Consider the following 25,598-nt stretch of genomic DNA (forward strand, 5'->3'; position numbering starts at 1 on the left):
ACATTTTGTCTTGCAGGACTGTAATCTCTATAAATTAACAATTGGTTTTTCGTTCCCTTAGCTTTAGGGCAGCCAGGAGTGCCTGAGGAATGTCACACACATCCCACCTGAGAGTGGCGGGATGTCAGCTAGTGCTTTGTCCTTAGCTTGCCTTCTGCTCCCTCATCACTTCTGAGGTTCTGTAAGACTATAATCTGCTTGCTAACAAGGCCCAGGAATCAGCGCCCTCCTTAGCAGGATCTGGCTTCCCTCCCGCTGGTCAAATCCCGTCTGTCCCTTGGCTGCTTCACCCCCTCCTGGGCTCCCCCTTGCAACCAGTGCAGAACAGAGTCCTTAGCTGAGCTCACTGGGTGCTTTAAGTCTTCACTCCATCTTCCTTTTGGGCCTCTGTCTGCCCGGTTCCACCCCATGGCCCACTGGCCTGCAGCAATTCACAGGGACCTCGCCCCAGGGCTCCACACCACCCTGGATGGTCCTCTCCGCAGAGTGGCACTTATTTTGCTCCATATTTTTCTCTGCTAAACAATATGACACGAGCCATGTTTGTGTTGCCACTCTTCTCGTCCTAGTACCCAGCAAGGAACAGACACTCCATAATATTAAATCAATCATGACATTGTAACTTTATAGACTCTTTTGGCCTCAGGCCCTCTGGGGTGATCTAAGTGACTTTAGAGGATGACCACAGGATTGGACCTGCAGATGAGGGACAAAAAGACCCCCCAAATCTGGGCCTCAACCCAAACTATTCTGAATAAGAGACTGGGTCCTAGGAAGAGTGCAGAGGGAAAGATGGCCCGGCTTCAGGGAGGAGTAAATGTCTCTAAGGATTGCCATCTGGGGTCTCGGGGCTCTTCGAATCCCAGCATACAAGGTGCCAGCTGCTGAGGCAGGGAAGCTGTCCTCCCAGTGGGGCCAGTGGTGACCCAGCAGGTGGAGTAGAGGAGAGCCGAAGGTAGGAGTGGGGAGTGGATCCCAGGGCATGGGCCAGGGGTCTGCTCATGCCATAGCTGTGGCTGAGAGAAGGCGATGATTCCCTGGGTCCCTAGGTGTCCCCGGGAAGCTCAGTTCCTGGTGCAGAGGGGGGGCTGAGCAGGGACAGATGTCCAAGGGGAGGGGCTCCAGGGCCATCAGCTTATCATACAACCACCTTTTTCCTTGAAGGGATTCTTGTCTTCAGGGATGCCTTTGAGGAGAGGGTCGTTTCCTGCTTCAGCCTCCACATAATCCTTGATTTCCTTTCCTGTCTTGGAAATCTATGAGAAAACAAAGGGTTGTTCCAGCCCTTGATTGTCTGTCGGGATCAAAAAAAAAACAAAAACAAAAAACAAACAAACAAAAAAACAGGTCCTGGACAGGATGGGACCGAAGTTGGAGAGGAGAGAGAGAAAGGGACAGGCAGGAGTTGGGGGGTGAGTTCTTACGTCTAAGGGCGCTGGGGTGCTGGGCCAGGCACCTGATATGCCCTCCAGGCTGCGCGATGGGGTGTGCTCTCCATGGAGGTAAGCCCTGGCCTCCCTCTGCCTCCTCCCTTGTCCCAGAGGCACCTCCTGCTCCTGCTCCTTCTGCCAGTCTGGAGAGGCCCACCACCCTGAGGGCCTGTCCCTTTCCCTTGGGGTCTCGGCTTGGTAAGGACCAGGATGCGATGGAGAAGAGGAGCAGGGAAGGGAGGAGGAGGCTCACCAGAGCTCTTGGGTTCCTCACTTCCTTCTTCAGCTGTTCCACCTCCATCTTCAGTAGCTCCTTCTCGCTGAGCTCCTGGGCCATCCTGTCCCAGAGACCTGCTCCCAGACAGGATTCCGCAGCTGGGATGACAAATGCCCTGGGCTCCCCGCAGCTCCCTCCTGCACCCTTCACACCTCAACTTCCACCCCCTTCTCTGTGCAGCCCCTCCTTCAGACTCTGCATATTCACACCATAGATTCACTTCCACCCCGACCCCATCAGGAGTCCAGACTCTGGAGGAGAGGATGCCCCCAGACTGGTGGGGGAGGCACAGGCTGTGCCCTTGGAGAAGGAGCTGCCCAGGGATGAAGCAGGAATCAGAGCATGGAGAAGGGAGAGAAAAGGAGTTTCTTTCAGTGAATCAGATTTGGGAAGCCAAGTTATTGTTCCACATAATGGCACAGGTAGACATTTTTTAGGAAACAGCAGGTCCTGCCAGGGGAGAGTGTACCCTAGTGGTTAAGAGAAAGGCTCTGGAGCCTGCCAGCCTCCAGTTCTGATCCGGGTTCTTCCCAGCTACTTCCAAGCTGTGAGGCTTAGTTAGGCAAGTCACTCAACCTCCTTGAGGCTTAGTGTCCCCATTTGCAAAATTAGTATAAGAACAGTACCTGGGCCCTGCCCCCCCCCCCCCCCCCCCCCCCCGCCCCAGTGTCCTCTAATAAAAGAGATTTGGGTGTCAAAAAAAAAAAAAAAAGAACAATACCTACCTTGTGTGAGTTTTTTGTAAGTCCTCAGAAAATAATGCATGTAAAATATTTTAACCCTCTGTCTGGCACATAATGAATAATATATTTACTATTAATATTATAGTTACTGATATCAACATCATCAGGACAGGATTATCAGGAAGGCCTGCCAAGTGCCCAACTTTAGTAATTCTAAGACTAAATCCCAGCCCAGTGCAACCTCAGCCCCTCTTACCTGCCAAGAAATAGCGTGTATTCAAGTCACTTGTCCCGGACTCAGGTAAGATGGTGTTCGAGCGTCCCAGCTCTTCAGCGGCTCAAAGTCTTCAGATAAAGCAGATGGTCTGGAAGCCAAAATCTCTGATGCTTAAGCTGATCATGGGCTCAAGGTTCTAAGCCCATCCACTGGCCTGAGCCTCCAAGCCCTCCCTGCCACTGGAGCAGACACCTGCCCCCAGCCTTGCTCCTTTAGTGACCCTTCGGGCTTAGAGCCAGTTCTCACCCTCCAATTCAACACATCCCCCTCTTTGCTCTCTCCTCCCTGTGCCTTCTCTTCTAAGCCCTCCCCTCCGCTACCTCTGAGTCAGCTCTGAGATTGGCCTTCTCAGTGACTCAAGTCCTGGACCAGCTCCTAACTTCCCTCACCCAAGAAGCCATTGTGTCTCCCATCGGAGCCCCACGATTACACCGTGCAAGGTTCTCCTAAGCTCAGTCTTCCTTCACTTACTCAATAAAAACGGACTCCTCACTTAGGATGCTGTGCCTATCAACACGTGGGGCCATGGCCACCTCTAATGCCCGTGTCCATGTTCTTGGCTTCCATGCCTCCTTCTGAGCCTTGAGTGTGGGTCTCCCTCACCAGTTGCTGAGCACAGGGCCTGCATCCTGAAATTTCTCTTGGTCTCCTTCCAGGACCATCCAAGGGCTGTGCTGTTTAATAGATACTGAGCTCTTGCTCAGGCTGACACCTGTCCCATGACAAGGGGACCCCCTCGAGAAGCAAATGCTTAAGATAATTAATATGGTCAATAAAGGATCCTGTTTTTGTCTGGCTGAAAGGAGGCCTGGAGTCCATCCTGACTGCCTCGCTCTGGGGTCTGAGTCCCACTCACAGCCAGGAGTGCTAAGACTTTAGGATCAGGACAAGAGCCTGGAAGTCTCTAGGCCAACTGCCTATGAATACAGGACATAGAGCACATACCTTTTGAGAACAGCTTGGTGCTCCATGCACTGCTGCTTCCTAAAACCAACAGGTTAATCAGAAACTTGAATGTGGTGTTTCTCAAAGCCAATTCCTTCCTATTGTCTAATCGGAATCCCACATGCTACAGCTGGTCTTACCTCCATCAGGCACAGAGCGTGTAGACTAGGGCTTCTTTACGTGGAACCCTTCAGAGGCTTGGTTACACTTCTCAGGGGACCTCTGGATGTCTTCCTGGTGTCTGAGCTGATTCCTCTTGCTGCTGAATTGGCTGGTTTCCATTGTTGCTGCGCCGCCCTACAGCCCCCAGCATGACTGGTCTCCACATCCTACCCACCCTCCACTCCCCAGGCCCTTGGTGACTCATCCCTGAGCTTCCCAAGGAAGCCCCCACCCTCTGCCCTTTCCTCCCCTTCCATGAGTGGAAAATCCACCCCCACCCCCCACCCAGAGCAGGCCAGTCCCCTTCCTCCTCTGTCTCCCTCCCAACCCCCCCAACAGTTTCCTTTCCAAGCCCATGAGCAATCACAGCGCCCCGACCTTGGCTTCCTCTGCTGGGAGGGATTGGGGGGCTGGGCCCCCAGAGGTGCCCCTGGCTTCCCCCTTCCTCTGGGCAGGGGCCAGAGAGGCACAGGCCCACGGTGCAGGGACTGACTTCCTCTTGTCCCAGAATGAGCCTGCCTGCCCTTTGCAAGCAGGTTTGGGTCTCTCACGGAGAGGAAACCAAAAGCAGTGAGGCGGGGGTAAGGCAGAGCGACCAATCAACGGCTGGGTGAGGCACAAAATCAGCGGGCTCCCTGGGGAGTCAGCCAGAGGCTGGGGGCCATGGCAGAGCTGCAGCAGCTACAGGAGTTCGAGATCCCCACGGGCCGAGAGGCTCTGCGGGGCAACCACAGCTCCCTGCTGCGGGTCGCGGACTACTGCGTGGACAATTATGTGCAGGTAGGCAGAGTGGGCACAGGCCCCGACACCCTTGCCTCCCACCACCGCCCCGAGAGGCCCAGAGCCCACCTCCAAGGCAGGACTGTGGGAGCCACCCTGACAGGTGCTCGGCCCGGGTGCGGATGGGAAAGTCTCCACCCCAGGCCTCGGCTTCGTTCTGTTCCCCTCAAACTTCAGCCCTGACCCCATGCCACCCAGCCCTACCATGCCCCCCTGCCTCTCCTGGAGCCTCACACCTCCATCCCGTTAGCGCTCCTCACTCTATCTTTGTCTCCCTCCCAGGTCCTGCTCAGATCCAGACTTGTCCCCAAACAAATAGTGGCATCATTACTGCATCTGCAGGCCGACTCTAGGTGGGCCTTCTGAACTTCCTGGACAGTGTCATGAACTTGAGAGGGACCAGGGGGAGATTCCTTTCCCTGATATTTGAGCGAGAGTGGACAGACATCAGACTAAGCTGGGTCAGGCACAGAGGCAGGGGGATGGACAACGTGACTGCTGGGAGCTGTCTACCAACAAAAAGATGACAGCTGTGCTTTATTATTATTATTATTATTATTATTATTTTTAAATATTTTATTTATTTACTCATGAGGGACACACAGAGAGAGTCAGGGACATAGGCAGAGGGATAAGCAGGCTCCCCGTGGGGAGCCCGATGGGGACTCGATTCCAGGACCCCAGGACCCCAGGACCACGACCCAAGCCAAAGGCAGATGTTTAACGACTGAGCCACCCAGATGCCCCGACAACTGAGACTTTATAGAACTTTCCTAAATTGTGTAGCGGTTTCAGGACCATGAACATAGATTCCCAGATCAAGGGAAGAGTGGGGAGGGAAACTCAACAACTGAGCGCCTGTTTTTTTTTGTTGTTGTTGTTTTTCCCATTAATCCTCATAAGCACCTTATGAGACAAGTATTATTCCTCTTTCATAGATGAAGAACCAGCAGCACAGGGAGGCAAGGTGACTGTCCAAGGTCACATGGCTTGGATGTAGCAAAGCTAAGCATCAGCCTCCTGACTTCCGAAGCCGGTTCTCTCCTCTCCTCCTCTTTACCTCTTGCCTGACATGCCGTGTGACTTAAAGACAGTTTATTTGCACTGACAGGCCCTGGGGGACCTCCTGGCTCAGTAAGAGTGTTGAAAAAAAATAACGAAAGTAGCAAGTGCTTATGGGAAAATGGCAGATTAAAGGGAGTCAGTGATGAGACCAGTGAGAACACTCTGCACCCTTCCTTTGAGCAGACTTGTTGCCCACATGGCCTCTTTTAGTTCTCCCCCAAGCCAGAGAGGGGGGAAGCACTCCCACTCCACAGCAGGAGGCCGGGGTTCAGAAAGATTGACTCACTTTCCCAAGGTCCCTAAGCTAGTGGCAGAGTCTGAATTCAAACCCAGAACTCTGACTCAAGAGCCCACCCCCAAACCTCTAGTTGAATAGTTGCTGTTGGTGTAGATGCTGAATGACCGACCAGCTTGTGGATGAGATGGACTATGGCTTGTAAACCAGCCTGGTTCTCGTGGTGCTGGAAGGTAGCCTTCTACAGACAAGGAGAGAAGCAGTTCTGTCCATTTCTTGGGTAAACTCTGCACAGCTCCAGGCTCTTCCAGATGGGTTCTCGTTTGTTGCACACACAGTGTGCGCACACAGGATTTAGGATTACAAAGACCCAGTCCAATTTCCATCTCTGCCACCAACCAACTACAGGACCCATGGCAAGCTGACTCTCTGATTCTTACACCTCTCTCTTCACCATAGTCACGTGGGTTAAATGTGAAAATGTGTTAAAGCACTTAGCCCAGTGCCTGTCACTTAGGAAGGGCAGAATACATACATGGAAACTATGACCATTACTATCATCATCATCATTTGTCGGAAGGATGAAAGATAATGAAAGTCAATTCTAGTGAGGTGAAGCTGCCCTTGCAAAATCACCAAAAGCCCTGCCCCAGGTCAGAGTCCCCGGGCTCCTGCTTCCTTCATGCAGAACACTAATTAATTGACCTTAGTTACCTTTCCTGGCCTCTCAGGGGAGGATTTCAGTCTGGGGAGCAAATGCTTTCAAAGGGTTTGGATGACTTCTCAGAACTGCCGTTAAAGAAGGCCTGGTTCCCACGCCCCCTGTCCTTCCCTCAGCCCCTCCCTTCACCCCAGTCAGGTGCAGGAAGCCCATGGGGAATGGGGGGAGGCAGACTGGGGTTGACTTCAGAGTTCTCTCTGTCAGAGTCCATTGAGTTTACAGACAAGGTAATTTGCATGATGAATAAGCAGACAGCTTTGACAATGGATCTCATATTTTTGTACCTCTGGACCTAACTTTGGGCCAAGCCCCAAACCAGGGGTCAGTAGGTATCCAGCTCCAGGCTCCTGGAGCTGGGCCCAAGCGGACCATCTGGGCTGACAGTTCCACATGGCAGGCCAACCAGGGGACAGCACTGATGAGGCAAGCTAGGAAGTCTGGGTGCAGACCAAAGGAGGAGGAGTCACTACCCCATTCTGGGCTTTCCTTTCCTTGTCTATTAAAGAATGGTCTTGAGCTAGGGACACCTGGGTGGCTCAGTGGTTGAGTGTCTGCTTTTGGCTCAGGGTGTGATCCTGAGATCCAGTCCCCCATCAGGCTCCCTGCAGGTAGCCTGCTTCTCTCTCTGCCTATGTCTGGGTCTCTCATAAATAAATAAATAAAATCTTAAAAAAAGAAGAAGAAGAAGAAGAAGAAGAAGAAGAAGAAGAAGAAGAAGAAGAAGAAGAAGAAGAAGAAGAAGAAAGAAGAAAAGAAAGAAGAAAGAAGAAAGAAGAAAAAGAAGAAGGAAGAAGGAAGAAGAAGAATGGTCTTGAACTAGAATAAGACCTGTTCTCCTTTCTGGTTCAAACATCCTGGGTTGATTTCTCTGCCTTTTCTAAAGCTTTTGGATACATATGCTGATGAAATGTAAATTGCATGCAAATGAGCACCTAGCTGTTGGAACTGAAAAGCAGAGCAGGGCTGCCCAGAAGGTTCTGGGCCTGCCTTTATTTTTATTTATTTATTTAATTTTTGGGGGCCTGCCTTTAGACTTCAGCTTGGCTCAGGCTCCAATGGAAGCACCCTGCTCTGATAGGTTCTAGGTCCGCTCTCCACTGACAGGCTCTAGGGAGCACCCAGGGTCTTTGCAAAGACACTGCTTGCAGCCTTGTCTGCCCATGCCCGGGCCTGGCCCAGACCTGCCCTGGGCTCCTCCCTCCCCTCTAGAGAAGGCTACAGGCTAAATTGCAGCAGCTCCATGATCTGACCTGAGATGAGGAAGCTGCCTAGGGAACCAAATGGCCAGAGAACTTTTGCTCTAGCCCTTAGTCTGATCTGGAACTGAAAAAAAACACCCCTTCTTCTGTCTTTAGCTGTTCTTTCCCACCCTTTTACTGCTGACTGGCAGTGTGACCCTGCCTGGCACAGTGCCTGGCATGCAGTAAGGAGATGCCCAGAAAGTATAGGTTTCACATTCATTAACTCACAAATGCATATTTATTAAGTATTATCTGTGTTGGGCACTAATCCAGGGTAGGATACAGAATAAAACAGACAGCCTTTCTGCCCTCACCGTGCTTACATTTTAGTATGGGGGGGTAGATAATGAAGTAAATAGATAAATCACTTCTGATAGATAGTCCTAAGTACTATGAGGAAAAGAGAACAGGGTAAGTATAGTAGAGAGCCAATACAGATGTAGGCTAGGGGAATCTTAGGGTGGTGATGAAATGTGTCTCTGGGGAGCTGAGATTTAATAATAAGGGTTCTAGAAGGAAATACACCAAGTGCATAGGCCCTGAGCTCGAAACAATCTTAACTTGATGGAGAACAGGAACCTAAAGGCAAATGTGCCTGGAGGGGAGGAAGTGAGAGGGAGTGGTGGAGGAGAATGGGGAGAGAAAAGCAGAGTCAGCCTTGTGGGGACCCTATACAGGCCATGATTGGAAGTCTGGATTTTATTCTCACGTATTGGGAAGCTACTGGAGGGAATGAATGAAGTCCCTCTTCCCTGGGCTGCAATTTCCTTATCTATAAAATGGACTAGATCATTGGTACCCAAACACTATTCTGCAGACTGGAGAAAGGAGCACAGGGGTCACCTGGGGAGCTCTTAAAGGCACAGATTTATCACCCTCACTCCCCCTCACTCCCCCTCACTCCCAGATTCCAGTAAGAAGGTCTAGGACAGGGGGCCTGATGTCGATTGGGTTGGTTTTTAAGTTTGAAATTACTGCCTTCCTCTTTCCTTTCTACTCTTCACCCTTGATTTCCAAAGGTCCTCCAAAGGTGGTGGGGTCAATCTTCAGCTGGACTCTTCGAGGACGGAGATCTCCTCCTCCGTTTGCACCCATTCCTTGGGGCCACAGATTTGCTTTCCTAATGTCCCCGAGTCCCTCTTACTACAGTGTCTTTCTCATGGAGACCACATCAAACATCTTGAGTTACTGCTTTCTCCCGTGATCCCTATGCCCTCTCCTATCCTACCCACGGATCCCGTGGAAGGGGCCGTCCTCAGACCAGAGCTATGTGTATTACAGGCCACAGACAAGAGGAAGGCACTGGAAGAGACCATGGCCTTTACCACCCAGGCACTGGCCAGTGTGGCCTACCAAGTAGGCAACCTGGCTGGACATACTCTGCGTATGCTGGACCTGCAGGCGGCCTCGCTACGGCAGGTGGAAGCGCGTGTGAACACACTGGGCCAGGTAAGGGGTATGGGAGGGCTTCTTGTGTGGGCTTCCAATTCTTTGGCCCCACTCAGACATTTTCTCCAGCAAAAGCTCTCTCCCGCCTTCCTCCAAGTGCCTCACTTGGCCATGGAAGCTTGGCACTTCCCAAGAGTTTCAAACCTCCCTATCTCTGTGGGTGTGTCTCAGGGCTGGGCTTGCTGCCCTACCAGACTAGGAACTCCTTGAAGGCAGTCCTTTTTCTTTCTGAATTCTTTTTTTTTTTTTTAATTAGTGTTTTTATTTTTTTTTAATTTATTTATTTGTGATAGTCACACACACAGAGAGAGAGAGGCAGAGACATAGGCAGAGGGAGAAGCAGGCTCCATGCACCGGGAGCCCGACATGGGATTCGATCCCGGGTCTCCAGGATTGCGCCCTGGGCCAAAGGCAGGTGCTAAACCGCTGCGCCACCCAGGGATCCCTTCTTTCTGAATTCTATCTGAATTCTGTCCCACAGGTAGCAAGCAGGACTTGCTTACCAATCACGGTGGCTGCCTCGTACGGTAAAGAGGCAAGAGGACTTGTTTCCATCTAAACACAGGCAATGACTTAATAAGTGTCCTCCTCCCAGAGTGTTTGCTTGGCAAGGTCATCTTCAGCCCTGAGAGCGCTGCCACCACCCTATGGTGCCTCCCGCCCATCTAGCATACACACCCTCCTTCCTTCCTGGATCCTTGGCTGAGGAACTGCCCCATCAACCACATGCACAGATCCACTCACACAGCAGCCTGGCCCGTGCATCACCCACATGTTCCCTGCAGGGTGTGACTCTCACCCCAGCAGACCGGAGTCCCCACCCTCTCTGTGTCTTGAATTTCCCCGCTGAACATTCCAAGAGGAACTTAATTCACATTTTTGTCCCCTAAAAGAGACAAGTTGATCCAGTCACGGTTCTCTACCATCTAGGCATTATCCACCTCTGCTTCCGAGCCAACCGAGTGCACTGGTCTCTTCCCAGCAGCCCCAGGGGTGCCGTGTTTCCTCCTTTCCTCTGGCGCCTGATCAGCTAATAATAACCCTCATTCTCTTCCACCAGGAAGCTGCTCCAAAGTGGCTCCATCCTCCCCTGGCAACTCTTTTCCCAAATGCTGTGTGACCCTGGGGACATTTATTCTCTCTCTGGACCTCACCGCTTCCCATGGTCCTGACTCCCATTCCAAAGCCTCTATCTTCTTCCTCCTGTAAGAGGAGGGGTACTGGGGGTGCCTGGGTGGCTCACTGGTTGAGTGCCTGCCTTTGGCTCTGGCAGGTCCGTTGGTTGTGATCCCAGGGTCCTGGGATGGAGTCCCACATCTGGCTCCCTGCAGGGAGCCTGCTTCTCCCTCTGCCTGTGTCTCTGCCTTTCTCTGAGTCTCTCATGAAAAAATCTAAAAAAACCCAAGCCAAAACAAAATAAGAGGTGGGGCACTGTATGGAGACTCCCCCTGTCACCTCAAACCCTGTCATGGCAGATGGTGAATATGCATATGGAGAAGGTGGCCCGAAGGGAGATTGGCACCTTAGCCACCGTCCAGCGGCTGCCCCCTGGCCAGAAAGTCATCGCCCCCGAGAGCCTCCCTCCCCTCACGCCTTACTACAGGAGACCCCTCAACTTCGGCTGCCTGGATGACATTGGCCATGGGATTAAGGTAGAGAGAGGGCCCCTCCTCTTTTCCACAACCCACTCCCTCAGCTTCGTGGGTTCCCTTCTCCTCAGCCTCCTCCTCATTCTCTTCCACATCCACATTCTTGTTCCATCCAGTCTTGTTCCCTGATCTTTCCTCACTCCCTGAAGCCATCACCCTTAGGGGACCCCTCCTCTCCAAGCCTCCCTCCTTAAAAGTCTTTCCTGACCCCTCCCTCCATAACTGGCCTTTACTCTGTCCTCAGATGGTTGGCTGAGGGTGCATCTGAGCACCCCCTTCCACGGGGGCTGGGTGTGTGTGTGAAGGGGAAGAGAGGAAGGGAAGGCGTCAGGGTGTACATGAGAATTGCTCCCCAGCCACATGAGAACAGTAACTTCCTCTGTCTGGAGGTTTGAGGTCAGGGCACTGAGTACTCCCCCCAGAGCTGCTTGCTGTTGGGTGGGAAGGGGTGGGGATGCAGCCACTCAAAAGGGAGGGGGCCTGGTGAAGATGGGGAGCATGCCACTAGCATTTCCTTCTCCGCTCATCTCCTGAGAGGTGGGAGAGCACACATCCCTAACCCCATGTAGTCAGTTCCCACATGCCAACATCCCAGGGGAGATTAAAGCTCCCCTGGATCTCAGCGACCCCTTGAAACCCTCAACATACCATAGCATACAGACTATATATACTCCCCTCCCTCAGTCACCAGGCTTCCCCACCAGTGAGTTCCCATTGCCCAGCTTCCATTCTTTTGGACTCAGCTCAGTCCCCCTTGTCTTGTACCTAGCGGAGTATAGCAGAGGACAGCATCCCTCATGTGCCCAAGCTCAGGGACACCCCGCCAGGGACAGAAGCGCTCTCTGGCATGTGGGCTCGCCCTTGCCACTTGTGCATTTTAAATGCTCTGTCCCTCTGTCCTGAGCTTCCCAAAGCCGGGTTCTGCAGGCCAGTCAAAATGACAGGTGGGGGGCACCTGGGTGGCTCAGTGGGTTAAGCGGCTGCCTTCCCCTGGGGTCACGATCCCAAGGTCCTGGGATCCAGCCTGGCATCCAGCTCCCTGCTCAGCGGGGAGCCTGCTTCTCCCTCTCCCTCTGCCTGCTTCTTCCCCTACTTGTGCTCTCTCTCTGCCAAATAGATGAATAAAATCATTTTTTAAAAATGGCAGGGGTATACCTCTAGGTGTGACGGTCCCCTCTCCCCCCTCCTTCCTGCCAACTCCTCAGCCCTGCCTGGGGTTGCTTGGGGTCTATGAGGATTAGAGCCCACCAAGCTGGCCACTGAGATGCTCTGCGAGCATGCGAGCGTGCGAGGTGCGGATGCTAGGCTGTGCAGAGGAAGTGGCCTTCAGACCGCGTCTGCTCCAGGTTTCCGTCGGGCCCGCGGTCGACCAGAGGCCCAGGGCCCAGGCAGCAGCAAGAGGGGGTGGCTGTGGGGTGGGGTGCGATGTGGGGGGCTGGGAAGTAGAACTTGCTGTCCCCGCGCGCTCCCTTCCAGTTCGCGGCCGCCTCTCATTTCCCTTCTGGGACCAGGGGGCTACTGGGGAGGGGGAGCCCCATAGACGTCAACCCCGCCCCCTGCTCCCCCGCAGGATCTGACAACGCAGTTGTCGCGGACCGGGACTCTTTCGCGAAAGAGCATCAAGGCGCCTGCGGCACCCGCCTCCGCCACCCTGGGGTGAGGCCTCGAGATCCCGAAACTCTCCTCCCCCACCCTCAGTGCAGAGGAGCCAAACTTCCTCCTCCCCGCACCTGACCCCGCTGGCCGGAAGCCTTCCTTCCCCACCCTAACTCCACCCCTCCCCCACCCCAGGAGGCCGCCGCGGATCCCCGAGCCGGTGCAGCTCCCAGTGGTGCCCGAGGGCAAACTCTCCGCCGCCTCATCTGCCTCTTCCCTGGCCTCGGCAGGGTGAGCCCCACAAGTCCAAGTGGGGGTGTCACGGTGACTACTAGGGTGGAGACGACTCGCAGCACAGGCCTGGGCTGATGACTGAAGGGGCGGGGCCGGTGGGGGGGGGTAATGCCGAGTTAGGGAAGGGGTCCCCCAACTTAGCCGAGCCCTCTTTCTCTGGTCCTCAGCAGCGCCGAAGGTGTCGGTGGGGGCTCCACGACCAAGGGGCAGGCAGCACCCCCACCCCCACCTCTCCCCGGCATGGCCCCACCCCCGCCACCGGCCCCGGAGGTCTTCCTGCCTCCCCCTCCGCTGGAGGAAGTATCCCTGCCCCCGCCGGGTAAGGAGCTCCGCCCCCTCCAGGCTCCCCTGTGGGGTCGCTGCTCACGTCCCCCAGGTCCCCCCGCCCATCCGATCGGCCAGCTCAGTGGACGTCCTAGGTAGGGGGTAACAGGAGAGGAAGTGCGCTAATTTAGCGCCTGCTTTACACCAGGCTCTGTGTTCAAGCTCCTCGTCTCTTTTTTCACTTAACTCAAAAACCCTAAGAGGATCTTCACACTCTGCACAGATGCAAGTTGAGGCCGACAGGTTAAATTCAGTGACTTGCCTGCGGGTTACCCAGCTGAGTGGCAGAGCCTGACTACCGTACACCGCTCAACATTTGTGTGTTTACTGAGAACCTACTAGAGGCCTTGTGGTGGGAACCCTGATGGGCCCAGGCTGGAGAAAGATTACATAAATGGGTGGATGCTGGAGCCCGGATTTTGAACAGTGGAGTTTCCTGGGGGCAGATGAAGGGGGGTTTCCTGTGCCACCCCTGCAGGCTTTCTACTTCCCCTCCCAGCACCAGAGCTGCCCCCGCCCCTGGATCTGCCCCCTCCTCTACCCCTGGATGTTGATGAATTGGGGCTGCCACCACTGCCCCCACCAGACTTTGGGCCTGAAGAGCCTAGCTGGGTCCCTGCTGCATACTTGGAGAAAGGTACCTGATTCCTGGGACTAGGGATCCCCTCTCCTCTTCTACACTAGAATCTGGAACGGTATGAGTATGAGCCCATTATACACACACACACCCCTCCCTATTTCCTGATGAACTGACCAAACGTTCCTCCAGGAGTGGTGACCAAGATGGAAAAACAGGCAGCTGGCCTGGCACTGAATACTATTAACCCAGGTGGGGAAGCAGGGGCGGTCCCAAGAGCTTTGGCGAAGGCACCTCCTGCCCTACTCCCTGTAGCCATCCCCCTAGATGTTCCCTGGCCTTATGGTAGGACAGGAGACACATCTCATGGCAACCTCTCCTCCCATCCTGCAGTGGTGACATTGTACCCATACACCCGCCAGAAAGACAACGAGCTCTCCTTCTCCAAGGGCACCGTCATCTGCATCACACGCCGCTACTCAGATGGCTGGTGTGAGGGCGTCAGCTCAGACGGGACTGGATTCTTCCCAGGGAACTATGTGGAGCCCAGCTGCTGACAGCTGAGGGCTCTCTGGGCTCCCGATCCGGGCACCCCTTGAGCTCCAGTACAAAGCCAGCCCCACAGTCAAGGCTAGACTAGGGCTGCCCACTTCTTGGTCTGCGAGCTGTGCCTATCCGTTCCCCTCCTTTTGGTGGGAAGGGGTCCCGGGGAGAGACAGAAGATGGACCCAAAGGCCTGCTGCAGACAGGAAAGTACTGGAAGCCAAAGAGTTTGATGATCTTGTCCACAGAGGACACCCTACTCCATGCAGGATGGGGTCTCCAGCTGCAAGTGCCAACTTTGAATAAAACTCTGATGACCTCCTGGTGATTGCCCTGCAAGGCTAGGGGGCCAGAGAGAGAGGAGGGAGTGCAAGGCTCCTGCTAATTATTGAGCCCCCTCTGCCTGCGCCGCCCACCCCCCCACACACCCCCGCAGCAGTCCCTTGCCGTCCCTTCGGTCCTGTGTGCCCTGGACACTAGACCCCTGACTCCTCCGCAACGACTTGTTCTTTTGCCCGTTGTTTGCTGTGTGAAGTTCGGCTTGGGTGCCTCCAGCTGGGCACTCTTCCCAGAGTGGGGACCAACTCCTGCCACCCTTAGATGGGTCTCCCCGAGAGCCGACATCGCCTCACCCTCACCCTTCAGACATCGGCGCGAGAGATCTCAAGTCAGCTCTTCCCCCTTCACCTCCTTTATAGCTCTAAAACACCAAAGAGGGAGGAGGGGCTTGGCTTTCGCTGGCTCTGCTTTAAAACATCATGGCTTTCTGTTCCATACGGGAGGGGGGGCGCAGAGGGCCCAGCCCGCGGGGCGACTTTGGTAAAGTCCCTGGTCTCTTGCTGCATAGACGAGGCTGGGGTGAGAGGAGCCACGGTCGCGCGCTGCGAGGTCCCAGGCTGGACGGACCCGCGCCGAACAGTGCTACCTCGTTCCACCACCAGGAGGCGACTGTACCCTCTGGCTTTTTTTCCTTTGGGGAATGCTGGCGGGGGTAGGGGTGGGGGTGGGGCGCGGGAAGGGAGGCTGGAGGAAAAAGGGTGTAGTGGCTGGGTGGGGGGAAGGGCATGGTAGATGAAGCAAGATCTAGGCCTGAGGCAGTCGGTGGAGAGCTTCACTTCTCTCGGCTGGGACTCCGGGGCAGCCGGGAGGCTTTCGGGACGGGAGTCCCCTTAACGGAAGACTGGGGGAGGGGAGGTTCCGCGGCTCAAGGCAGCAGTTAAAGCCGCGGAAGATGTTCTTCTCTCCCCTGCCAGGGAACCCTTTCCTCCCACTTGGGAGGACACGGATTTTGGAAACACCGCTGCCTTCCCAGGTATGCGCACCACCTCGGGGGAGCCAGGCTCCAGATTTTAACGTTGCCGTGGAACTGGGGGGAGGCAGCCGAGCTGGGTTAACTGCATAGATAGGGACGGCTCCGAACTCCCCTCCCCCAGCCCTCCCCCCCCCATGGCAGATCCCGGAAAAATTCCCGAAACTCCCAGAGGGACATACCGAAGCGAAAGGGAAAAAGGGAGTCGTAAAACTAGGTTTGTCTTTCCCGTTCGCCCCCACCCCCCCCCCACGCGTCCCCCTCCTGCGCCCGGGCGCCCCCTGCAGGCCACCATCCTCAGCACGTCTTCAGCACCTGTTGCAGATGGAGGCGCACGTCGGTGGCGGTTTCCCAGGGCACCACGCTGGCGCGGAAGGAGCTGGGCTCGGCCTTCTGCGCCTCCTGGATAAGGCGGTGCATGGGGTAGCCCCGGCGCGGGAAGGCCACGTCGCCGCCCGCCAGCAGCCCCATGGGGCAGAAGTCGTTGGCGCCGTCGCCCACGTAGAAAAGGCGCTCGAAGTGCACGCCGTCGTGAGCCCGCTCGCGCAGGTAGTCGCTGAGCACCTTGTGCTTGCACATGTTGGCGGGGCAGCGTGCGCAGCTGTGCGTGTGGAAGGGCCGCAGCGCCAGCAGCCCCCGCGCGTCGGGCCCCGACGGGTTGCTGAGGATGCGGCGGAACAGGCCGTGGTGGCCGGCGGCGCGCAGCGCGCTCTCCACGCCGAAGGTGTTGGCATCCGAGATGAGGATGACCTCGAAGCAGGAGCCCTGCTTGGCCACGAACTGCAGCAGGTCGCTCATGCCCGGCGACAGGGGGATGGCCTCGTAGATGGCGCGCAGGTCCCGCGGCCGCACGCCCTGCTCGCCCAGGTACTGGAAGACGCGCTGCATGTACTCGTTGTAGAAGCCCTCGCGGTAGGTGGCCCGCAGGCTCTCGGGCAGCCGCTGGCCCGGCGCGGCGCGCACGATCGAGTCGTCGCTGTTCTCGTCCACGATGGTCTCGTCAAAGTCGAAGGTCAGGAGGAAGCGCGGCGCGCCCTGCGCGGCCATCCCGCCGTCCTGGGAGCGGGGGGGAGAGGAGCAGGAGGAGGAGGAGGGAGCAAGCGAGAGGGGGCGCGGCGCGAGCCGGCCGGGGAGAGGCTGGTTAGCGGGCCACGGCCAGAGGCGCTGGCTCGTCCAAGACCTGAGGAGGACCCGAGGCAGGTTAAGGTGGGCGGAGGACCCGCCGCCGCCGCCCCCGCCGCCGCCCCCGCCCCCGCCTTCCCCGCCCTCCCCGCTCGCCCCTCTCGGTGAACTGAGCTGGGGTTTAACCCAGAAGGGCTTCCTTGGCACCTGTCTCTGCTACTCTTGTCTGGGGCCATTGGGGCCTAACGGGGTCAGCTTAGAGGAGGGGAAGAGCACCCCTTTGGGGGAGGTTTATGGATGAGGCCGTTCTGGAGACTTCCAGTGACCCCTGTTGTCGGTGTGGCGTCCTCTCCACCCCCTTCTTCCCTAAGAAACGAAGACCACGGAAACCAGGCATTCACCCAACTGCAGCAGCCTCCTCATTCCCTTTTTGGGCCATGCCCAGCTGATGGGACTGTGGACAGTAAGGAGCCAGGCTCCAGGCAACACTTGCTGGTATCGCCCGAGGCATGCGACTGTGAATGCTAGGTCCTGTGGCCTGGCTGGTGGCTAAGGGCTGGGCCTCTGCATTGGCCAGAGGACTGGATTCTAAGCTCTTGGAATAACCAGGTTGGTGGGTTAACCCAGGAGGGCTCTCTGGGAGCTGCTTCCAGCCCCATGGACCCCACCTGGCAGGGGTCCAAGGATGGGACACTGCTTCTCCAGGGAGGTTTTTGGGCCCTGTTCTAACAGCTCATCACTAATCACTTGCCAATTCCCTGGGAGGTACACGTCAGCGGGTGGGGTTTCTGCCAGAGTCCGAAGTAAGCGGGCAGCAGAAGCAGTGGGGCTTGGGGAGGTAGGAGCTTCCCGCACCAGGCCACGACATACCTGGGAGATAGGTAGGGGAGAGGAAAGAGAGCAGCGGTGGCTGAAAAGGCAGAGGGGGAAGGAGCAGGGAGTGGATACAGGGTGGGGAAGGAGAAGGCCGGGAGGAGGCCGTCATGCTAGGGAAGCCTGAGACAGAGTGGGGCTGGGAAGGGTGGCTCCAGGAGGTGGAGCCCTGGGGCCAGAGTCTCACCTACAGAGGACAAGGGAGAGGGTGGGGGACAGCAGTGCAAGTGTGAGGTGCAAAGGCAAAGCACTTGGGGACCGCAGAAACCCCCAGTAGCCTGTCTCTGCCACTGTTGCCTGCTGGCTGCTGTGCATGGCCGAGGGGCAGAGAGCAAACCAGGTACAGCTTCTGGATATCCACACTGCCTTTCTCCCTCCTGGCCTCCCACCTTAATCAGTCCAGACCCAAGCACTCTCCTCCTGGCTTCATCCTGACTCGCCCCTTGATAGTCCTGTGGTGTTTATGGCCTGGTACACCTTGTGAAACAGAGTCCAAGCTCCTAATTTAATTTCAGAGCCGGGATGTGGACCCAGCTCTCTGCCTCCAGTACTAGAACTGTTTTCCTGAGCTCGGCCTAGAGTCACCCTCTGGTCTCACCAACATCTTTCTGGGAGTCTCAGTGGACCAAGATCCCTTAAGTTGAGAATGTAAAGCATCAGGACCCCATGCCTGGGATGGAAGCTTCCAGGGATTAGTGGTAGAGATGAGGGTAGGCCTAAAAGGGGCTGGATAGGGCTCCTTCCACCTAATCATGGGAAGGGGACTGAGGCCTCAGCCTAAGAGACCCCTGGAGGGACCCACTTACCCTAGACAGGCATCGGAGGCCAGCAACTGGAAAACACCCGCTCATTGTCAGTGCATCACCCTGGGCACCACCTTAGGGATTCTGTTGGCCTCCAGCCGTTGTCCAGAGCTCCTGACAACCACACAAGGTCTGTTGGAGAGGGCCAGAGGCTAGCTTTGTTTCTACCACCAATGGCCACCTGGTTGTGTCCTGTCTGCTGAGCCCCCGGGAACCAACCACTCCCACTCCCAGGGGCTCAATAAAAATCCCTCAAATACAGGGCTCACAGACCACAAAGCCCTCATTTGGTATCCTCCTACCAATCCCCTGTGATCTTTGAGAGGTTACAAGTGATATTAACTGGAGACCCAGAGAGGTTAGCCAACTTACTCAAAGGTCACCACTGTGAGTGGTGCCAAAGACAGGTCTGAAGACTGGAACTTAGGGTCTGAGACCAGTGCTTTAATTTTCTCCAGTATGATCCTTGCACCTTTCTTGTGTATGGCACATCATGGTTTACCCGTCACCGGCACTCATGTTCTCCCCATTGCTCAGTGCAGTCCCATGAGTTCAGCAGGTGAGAAGGGCCCAGAGAGGTTAACTTGCCTGAGGCTGTGTGCTTGTTTCCCCAGGGAGCCTGATTCATGAACATCTGGCTACAGCCTTGTATACTCTCTGCCCTTAAAAGGGAAGGGGCAGATGACCAGGCTCATTGTACCACAGCGGCGGGCCAGGACCCCTGAGCATAACCAATGATCTGGGACTGGCCTCCCTGGTGCTTTCAGAGGCTGGCAATCTGCCAGGAGTCAGTTTGAAATTTCTGTGTGGCTTTGCTGTGTGACTTTGGGCACAGGGTTTGGCTCCGTGGGGACTTCACCAACTCAGCTACAAAGGATACCTCCTACAGCTCCCAGGGCCTCCCCACGTCCCATTCCTCCCCTCTCATCTTGTGGTTGAATGAGAGAATAGAAGCCTCTGGGGATCCCTGGGTGGCGCAGCGGTTTGGCGCCTGCCTTTGGCCCAGGGCGCGATCCTGGAGACCCGGGATCGAATCCCACGTCGGGCTCCCGGTGCATGGAGCCTGCTTCTCCCTCTGCCTGTGTCTCTGCCTCTCTCTCTCTCTCTGTGTGACTATCATAAATAAATAAAAAAAAATTAAAAAAAAAAAAAAAAAATAGAAGCCTCTGGGACAGATCTGGAAAGATATTGAGAACCGGAGACTAGACCGGGAAAGGAGCAAAGTTCTGGCTGGTTGCTGCCCTCTGGTGGTGACAGTGGATGATACTGGAAACCCCTGACTTTGTCAAGGTGACACTCTCCCCAGACCATCCCAGAACATCAGGAAGAAGCTGTGGCCCTGAGACAGATTGGGACATCCCAGGAATAGGGCATAGGTCAGAAGGAGAGGTTCTATCACCTGGAGCTACCTCACCCCTCCCTACTCCCTAACCAGATATGCTTTAAGCCCTTTGGATAGGGATGGATGCGGGTCTCAGCCTTTCCCGTAAGAACTCTTAATCTAATCTAGGAATTGGGAAAGATTGCCAGAGCTGAATGGGGCACATGGGGGAGGGTGGGGGCAAAAATAGGAGGGGGCCAGGGGAGGAATCAAAGAGTAGATGGGAGAGCATGGGGATGCTGGAATGGCATGTTCTGGAGAATGGGAGGGCTGTCCCCCAGGCCCTATCTGGAGGGAGTTCCAAACTTCCAGGATCCTGTCTGATATCATATGTCCAGCCCATCCCCACCCTCCCCACCCCCTGGGGCCCAGCAAGTTTGAGGAGAAAGGTCAGGGGATCCCACTTCTGTGGTAAAAGCAAGCAGGGGCCCAAACAGACAATGAACCGGGCTTGGGGAGAAGAGAGCGGGAGGTAGATACACAGGCTCTTCAAGCAGCCACCCAGAGACCAACTTTCATCCCACAGAAAAGGGTCTCCTTGTTTTGCCCTTGTTTCTTTTTTTCCTTTTTAAAATTGAAGTGGAATGTTATACTGATTTTCAATCATGTGCAAAAATTATCATTCATTAGAGCAGAAGACATACATTTTTTTTAACTAACAATATTTAGGGACATCAGTTCCACATTCATCGTTTAGTGAATTGCCCTTTGTTTCTTTTAATCCCCAGAGCAGAAAGCCAGGCATCCTGAGTTTCTTCCCCCAGGAACAGAAGGCTGTGCTGCCACACCACCCTTACCCCACAGTTCCCAGGCCACATTGGCATGTGGTTTTCATGATGTTCAGAAAGGTTACTCACCTCTGGCAGCTTTGTCCTAAGTGACCAAATCCTTTTGTGGTCACAAAAAAGAGTCCCTTGGAGAAAAGGGGGACAGGATCTCTGAGCTTCTCCAGATAGATGGCTAGAGCAGAGAGAGGAGAAAAGGGGTTTCTTTGGGGTGGCAGGGAGTCCATATTCTAGTCCCACCTAAATGCGGTGCCCACCTCCCCGATTCCACATCAGATCACTGGATTCCTCCTTGTTTCCGCCCGCCTTTTAAAAAATGTTTTCAGAAGACATTTGTAGGAATGGGGACTGGGGAGGGGAAACAGTTTGTAGTCCCCCCCCCCCCCCCCTTAATGAGGGGAATGGAGCCCACTGGACAGTTCTAGGGCAGTTTTCCCCAGGAAATGTTCAGGATAGGGGTGGGGGATGGAGAACCAGGACTTGTAGATACCACAGTTATAATCCCCCTGCCCAAGACCAGGTCTTCTTGTAGCAATCACTAGGAACCCGATCCCACAACTAAGCTGAAGTTTTCTCCCTCCCCAGGACGGTATTCCCAACTTCACCATGGTTTCTTCCTTCTCACCACCACCAGCAGCAAATAGGAAAAACAGAGGCGAAGGGAGGTAAAGCTAACATCCCGGTGGGGGGGAGGGGGCACAAAATCAGATGCGGGATTAGAACTCAGGAGTCCCCGGGTGCCTCTAGGCAAAGTTGCAGCCAGAGCTCCCCCTCTTGCCCTGGAGACCCTCTTGGGCTCTGAGTAGCTAGCTGGCCGCGAGGACCTGCAGACCTGGTGTCCGTGAAGATGCTGGGATTAGGAGTCCCCTCCGGGCTCGCCCTGCCTGGGTGGATGAGCTGGAAGGGGATCCTCAGTGGACAGGGAGGTGGCAGCTGCCGGTGGAGTGGGGGGGAGAGATATTTTTAGAGGTGGCTGGAAAGCAGGCATTCTGGCACACCCCCAGCTGGCGGGTGCTTCGCTCCAATGCGGGGCAGGGGGGGCGGCGCGCAGCTCGGGGAGCCCAGGGGACCGGTGGGTGGCGGGGAGCAAGGGGGCACTGATGCCTTCGCTTTGTCCGAGTCGGGGATAGAGGGCTCTCTGGGCACCGCGTTCCTGGGTGGGAGAAAGGAGGACTCCTGTCCTCGCTCCAGGGGACTCCCCCACTGACACACGTGAAGGAGCGCCCTCGAACTCCACACAGCCCCCACCCCTCGCGGGGACCCCAGCCCGCCCTGCCTCGGGAAGCCCAGGACTCACGTGGGGAGCGGCGGCGGCAGGTCTGTCCCGGCTTAGTTTGGAGTGTAAAGAGTGGGGGAGTGGGGCTAGCGGAGGTATTTGGGCGCAGGATGGGGCAAGGGGTGCTTACGGGAATTGGAGGGGACGCGGTGTCTTATCCACCCCCGGATTTCTGGGCTCCGGCTCACGAGTCCCTCCAGTCCCGAGGGCCCGTGGATGATGTGCGTCTGGGCCGCCCCCTCCACCTGCCCCCCATCCCCCCGGGCCGCCGCCGCGTCCCCTTTAAATGCCCGGGAGCCGGAGCCCGAGCCGCGGCTGGCGCTGCGGCTGCCGCAGCACCCGGGCCCACCGCAGTCCCCGCACGTCACAAGCGACTGTCCAATCACAGCGGCGCCGGCGCACATCAAAGGGGCGGGCCGCCTGCGGGCCACGCCTTCAGGCTGCCCCGCAGGCTCGCGGAGCGCCCGCGCAGGTGGAGAGGCGCGCAGGGGGGAGAGGGGAGGACAGGGGATGTGGAGCGCCTCCCTCGGGAGCAGCGTGGGGGGCACCCTCGCTGGAGCGGCTGCGGGGCTCCGCCGGAGTCCCTGCCTACACGCCCAGAAGTGTCGGGGCTGTGCCTCCGGGGCGCCGAGCCCCGAGATTTGCAGAAATGCACCCCTGCCGCCAGCCCCCATTCTCCTCTTCGCTCCTCCGCGGAGCGGTAGGCGCCGGTCGGCCCAGCCGGGGAACCGCGTCGTCTCGCACGTGCGCCTAGCTCTGCCCTGCGCGCCGAGTCGCGGCACTCCTGGGACCCTTCCTCCCTTACAGGTGACAGGGGAGCGCCGAGAAAGGGGCTCGCCCACTCCCCTGCCCCGTGAGCAGTGATTTAAGGACCCAGTTGTTTGCCTTTTGCAAGTGATGTAAATAAAAAACCCACTTTCTCTTGTGCTTGGTTAAGAGTTGGTGCCGAGCCACCCTCCCCTGCGTCCCGCCCGCCCCAGCAGCCCAGCCGCGGCCACCGCAAGCTCCATCTGCCCTCCCTCCCTCCCATGGTTGAGGGGTTGAGGAGAAGCTTATGCTTCGACGACAGCGGAGAGCGGAAAGTTGTATATACCGAGAACCTATTATGAACCAGGCACTAGGGTACTAGGTCTCTGCACTTATGGTTGAATATTCATTCACAAAGGGGCAGTTATTTGCCTGGAGTTCAAACCTAGGCACACCTGGCCCATGGGGTCACAAAGGAGCTGCGGATGCAGAGCCTAGACGCCCTCAGGCCTGGGTCAAAATCTCCCCGTGCCCCGCTCTTCCAAGAGAGCCAGTGGGTGGAAAGGCCCTCTATGATCTGGGAGCCCTTGGCGCTGAAAACCAGACAGGGAACTGCGGTCCGCAAGGAATTCTGTGCAGGGCCTAGGGGTCCCTTAAAGAACAGGACAGGTGAAAAAAGAAAAAAAAAAAAAAAGAACAGGACAGGTGTGTGCTGTTTCCACATGTACAAAGGAGAATGAATGCTTCACAGCGTTTACGTGATGTTTCCTGGGGACTTCCCTCCTCGGGAACACACCTGCCCTGTTTGCCGGGTGAGCCCGACCTCTGTCACACATCCTGAAGCTCCTTTTTTTTTTTCTGAAGCTCCTTTTATTACACCGATCACTTGTGTGCTACCAAAGCACGTGGTAAATGCTGTCAGTATACTCTCACGTGTCAGTAAAGATAATCCGCACCACTCTATGAAACGTGGCGTCTCTTGCTGTTGGGCAATCAAGGCACAAGCAGTTGAGCTTGCCCAGGATCACCCAGCAGGTGAATGGTAGAGCTGGGCTCCCAGCCTGGTTGCCTTCGCCTTTACCCCACACCATGCCCTTCGTTCGGTGTCTGCTACCCCTTCTCTCCTGTCAGCAGTAGGGGTCAGGGACCACATTTGTCTTATGGAGTGGTGTACCCCATGGCCCCCAGCACAGAGACTGTGGCACACTGTAGGCCTTAGATGTTCGTTGTGGTGAAGCACGTTGCCTGCTGTGTTTGGCTCAACCTAGTGCCCTGTGTCTCCTCATTTCACCTAGCAGGGCACTCCAGGGTTATCCCCATTCTCCTACAAGGAAACTGAGGCTCAGAAAGACCAGATGAGTTGTCCAAGGTCATCCCTGGGGACATCCTTGTCCCCAAGGAGGCACTAGATTCAAATCAAGATCCTGGTGATTAACATCCTTTCAGCTATTTCCAAATTCACTAATGGGGCTGGGGTGGGCAGGTAACTTTCTGTGGCGGCCTAAGCCAGTTCTTACTATCCACCTCTTGCCTTCCAGCCATGGGAGGACCAAAGCTCACCGGGATATTTGTGCAAAGTGCCTTTGTGGAATAAATCTAGAAACTCCCAGGTCCCCCTACACTGTTTCAGGACACAATCCTACCTCTCTCTATCTATCTCTCTTTTTTAAAATATTTTATTTATTTATTCATGAGAGACACACAGAGAGGCAGAGATACAGACAGAGGAGAAGCAGGCTCCACGCAGGAAGCCCGATGTGGGACTCGATCCCGGGACTCCAGGATCACGTTCTGAGCCAAAGGTGTAGATGCTCAACTGCTAAGCCACCTAGGTGTCCCTAATCCTACCTCTCTTAAACTTTCCCCTCTTGTTGTGCCAATGAACACAGTTGGACAGTTGGACAAGATGAGTGATCAGCCACATGTCTAAAGACAGGGACAGGAAGGGAAGGGGAATCCGACCCCCCACCTCCTCCTGGCCCCCAGCAGGGTGAGGCCTCTGCTCAGCACTCAGCTGCAGAACTTCCTCTCTTCCTGTGGGGTTCACCTTAGAACTCCAGGCAGTCATTCTGGCAGAGAGCTTATGGGGTCATCTGAGGTGACAGAGACAGGAGTCTCCAGTGAAGCCTGATTCAGGTGGCCAGGAATGGGGCTCTCAAGCTGGCCTTGACAAAGAGGGTGTGAAGGTTTTGGTGTAGAGCCGGGGAGGCCAGGAATTGGGACTAGGGGCTCTGGCTCTCAGGCCTGGTGGGGGGTGGGGGGTGCAAGGCTGAAGCAGGAGGGGCAGATGGCCTTCTTCCTCCCTACACTCCACCTGGGGAAGGACGATTTTCTATCTGGTCCATAGTCCCCACAACAACCCTGGCAGATGGTATTAGTATTCTTTTTCTTTTTTTAGTATTCTCATACCAATGAAAAAGCAGAAGCGTGGGGACATTAAGAAAGTGCCTTGCCCAAGGACGCTGTGTAGCAAGTGGTGATCCGCCCAGATGTTTGGGTCACGACTTCTCTGTAGGAGGCTTCAGGGACCTGTTGACCACACAGGTGGGTTGGCGCAAGACGCCACGGGGACTGCCCCGTTCGGGCAGTTCTACAAGTTCTATTGTCATTGCTCTGGGTCTAAGGCCTTGTGCTGGGGCGTAGGGACCAGAGCTGAATAAATCCCCTTTCAAGTCTCTCCTCTCCTTCCTAGACAACAGCCGCTAGTGTCGATGGAGTGCTCACTGTGTGCCAAGCAGTGTTCTAAAGGCTCAACTCGGGGGATCCCTGGGTGGCTCAGTGGTTTAGCGCCTGCCTTTGGCCCAGGGCGTGATACTGGAGTCCTGGGATCGAGTTCCCTATCGGGCTCCCTGGATGGAGCCTGCTTCTCCCTCTGCCTGTGTCTCTACCTCTCTCTCTCTCTGTGTCTCTCATGAATAAATAAATAAAATCTTAAAAAAAAAATAAAGGCTCAACTCTCTTCATTCTCACATCAGCCGTATGATCTCTTAGTTCCTCCATTTTACAGATGAGAAAAAGGAGGCACAGAGTATGTATGTAATTTGTTCAAGGTCC

The 25,598-nt window shown here is 55.7% G+C and overlaps 3 protein-coding genes and 1 long non-coding RNA gene across 18 annotated transcripts; 2 read left to right on the top strand and 2 right to left on the bottom strand.

Annotated features, from left to right (window-relative positions):
* Positions 1-599: 599 nt before the first annotated feature.
* GNGT2 (G protein subunit gamma transducin 2) lies at positions 600-4,275 on the bottom strand. 3 transcript variants are annotated; one of them, XM_025995844.2, is made up of 6 exons: positions 4,153-4,275; positions 3,753-3,909; positions 3,613-3,651; positions 2,647-2,755; positions 1,684-1,781; positions 600-1,256 (listed from the first exon to the last, which is right to left on the bottom strand). In XM_025995844.2, the coding sequence occupies exons 5-6, from the start codon at positions 1,765-1,767 to the stop codon at positions 1,131-1,133; spliced, it is 210 nt and encodes a 69-aa protein (XP_025851629.1). In that variant the 5' UTR covers positions 1,768-1,781; positions 2,647-2,755; positions 3,613-3,651; positions 3,753-3,909; positions 4,153-4,275; the 3' UTR covers positions 600-1,130. The 3 variants fall into 3 exon arrangements, with proteins under 3 accessions (XP_025851629.1, XP_025851630.1, XP_072603535.1); XM_025995845.2 differs by lacking the exon at positions 3,753-3,909 and having other exon boundaries at positions 4,153-4,274; XM_072747434.1 differs by lacking the exons at positions 3,613-3,651; positions 4,153-4,275 and having other exon boundaries at positions 3,753-3,889.
* A 10-nt stretch (positions 4,276-4,285) lies between these two features.
* ABI3 (ABI family member 3) lies at positions 4,286-14,615 on the top strand. 3 transcript variants are annotated; one of them, XM_072747422.1, is made up of 8 exons: positions 4,286-4,554; positions 9,098-9,265; positions 10,741-10,917; positions 12,485-12,570; positions 12,706-12,801; positions 12,972-13,123; positions 13,628-13,765; positions 14,099-14,615. In XM_072747422.1, the coding sequence occupies exons 1-8, from the start codon at positions 4,438-4,440 to the stop codon at positions 14,260-14,262; spliced, it is 1,098 nt and encodes a 365-aa protein (XP_072603523.1). In that variant the 5' UTR covers positions 4,286-4,437; the 3' UTR covers positions 14,263-14,615. The 3 variants fall into 3 exon arrangements, with proteins under 3 accessions (XP_072603523.1, XP_072603524.1, XP_072603525.1); XM_072747423.1 differs by having other exon boundaries at positions 12,975-13,123; XM_072747424.1 differs by lacking the exon at positions 13,628-13,765.
* A 308-nt stretch (positions 14,616-14,923) lies between these two features.
* PHOSPHO1 (phosphoethanolamine/phosphocholine phosphatase 1) lies at positions 14,924-22,138 on the bottom strand. Of its 11 annotated transcripts, none has more exons than XM_072747429.1 (6): positions 21,928-22,138; positions 21,354-21,454; positions 20,594-20,696; positions 18,359-18,469; positions 17,431-17,549; positions 14,924-16,737 (listed from the first exon to the last, which is right to left on the bottom strand). In XM_072747429.1, exons 4-6 carry the CDS (start codon positions 18,401-18,403, stop codon positions 15,855-15,857), a joined length of 1,047 nt encoding a protein of 348 aa, XP_072603530.1. In that variant the 5' UTR covers positions 18,404-18,469; positions 20,594-20,696; positions 21,354-21,454; positions 21,928-22,138; the 3' UTR covers positions 14,924-15,854. The 11 variants fall into 11 exon arrangements, with proteins under 11 accessions (XP_072603530.1, XP_072603526.1, XP_025851632.1 ...); XM_072747432.1 differs by having other exon boundaries at positions 15,647-16,737; positions 18,359-18,487; positions 21,928-22,066; XM_072747431.1 differs by having other exon boundaries at positions 15,647-16,737; positions 21,819-21,957.
* Positions 22,139-24,942: 2,804 nt separating this feature from the next.
* On the top strand, positions 24,943-25,491 carry LOC140597771 (uncharacterized). The gene is made up of 2 exons (XR_011999699.1): positions 24,943-25,088; positions 25,237-25,491. It is a non-coding gene; the product is annotated as an uncharacterized lncRNA (long non-coding RNA).
* The last annotated feature ends 107 nt before the right edge of the window (positions 25,492-25,598 follow it).

The sequence above is a fragment of the Vulpes vulpes genome, chromosome 2, assembly GCF_048418805.1.
Source record: "Vulpes vulpes isolate BD-2025 chromosome 2, VulVul3, whole genome shotgun sequence".
Classification (NCBI taxonomy): domain Eukaryota; kingdom Metazoa; phylum Chordata; class Mammalia; order Carnivora; family Canidae; genus Vulpes; species Vulpes vulpes.

Bases quoted from the DNA above. Each gene is read 5' to 3' on its own strand.
- GNGT2 (XM_025995844.2), bottom strand. From the start codon at position 1,767: ATGGCCCAGGAGCTCAGCGAGAAGGAGCTACTGAAGATGGAGGTGGAA. The intron at 1,257-1,683 runs GTGAGCCTCCTC...GTTTTCTCATAG, and splicing joins TGAGGAACCCAAGAGCTCTG to ATTTCCAAGACAGGAAAGGA.
- ABI3 (XM_072747422.1), top strand. From the start codon at position 4,438: ATGGCAGAGCTGCAGCAGCTACAGGAGTTCGAGATCCCCACGGGCCGA. The intron at 13,124-13,627 runs GTAAGGAGCTCC...TTCCCCTCCCAG, and splicing joins AGTATCCCTGCCCCCGCCGG to CACCAGAGCTGCCCCCGCCC. The intron at 13,766-14,098 runs GTACCTGATTCC...CCCATCCTGCAG, and splicing joins TGCTGCATACTTGGAGAAAG to TGGTGACATTGTACCCATAC.
- PHOSPHO1 (XM_072747429.1), bottom strand. From the start codon at position 18,403: ATGAGCGGGTGTTTTCCAGTTGCTGGCCTCCGATGCCTGTCTAGG. The intron at 17,550-18,358 runs GTAAGTGGGTCC...CCTATCTCCCAG, and splicing joins GCCTCCGATGCCTGTCTAGG to GTATGTCGTGGCCTGGTGCG. The intron at 16,738-17,430 runs GCAAGTGATTAG...GGTCCTCCTCAG, and splicing joins GTGTACCTCCCAGGGAATTG to GTCTTGGACGAGCCAGCGCC.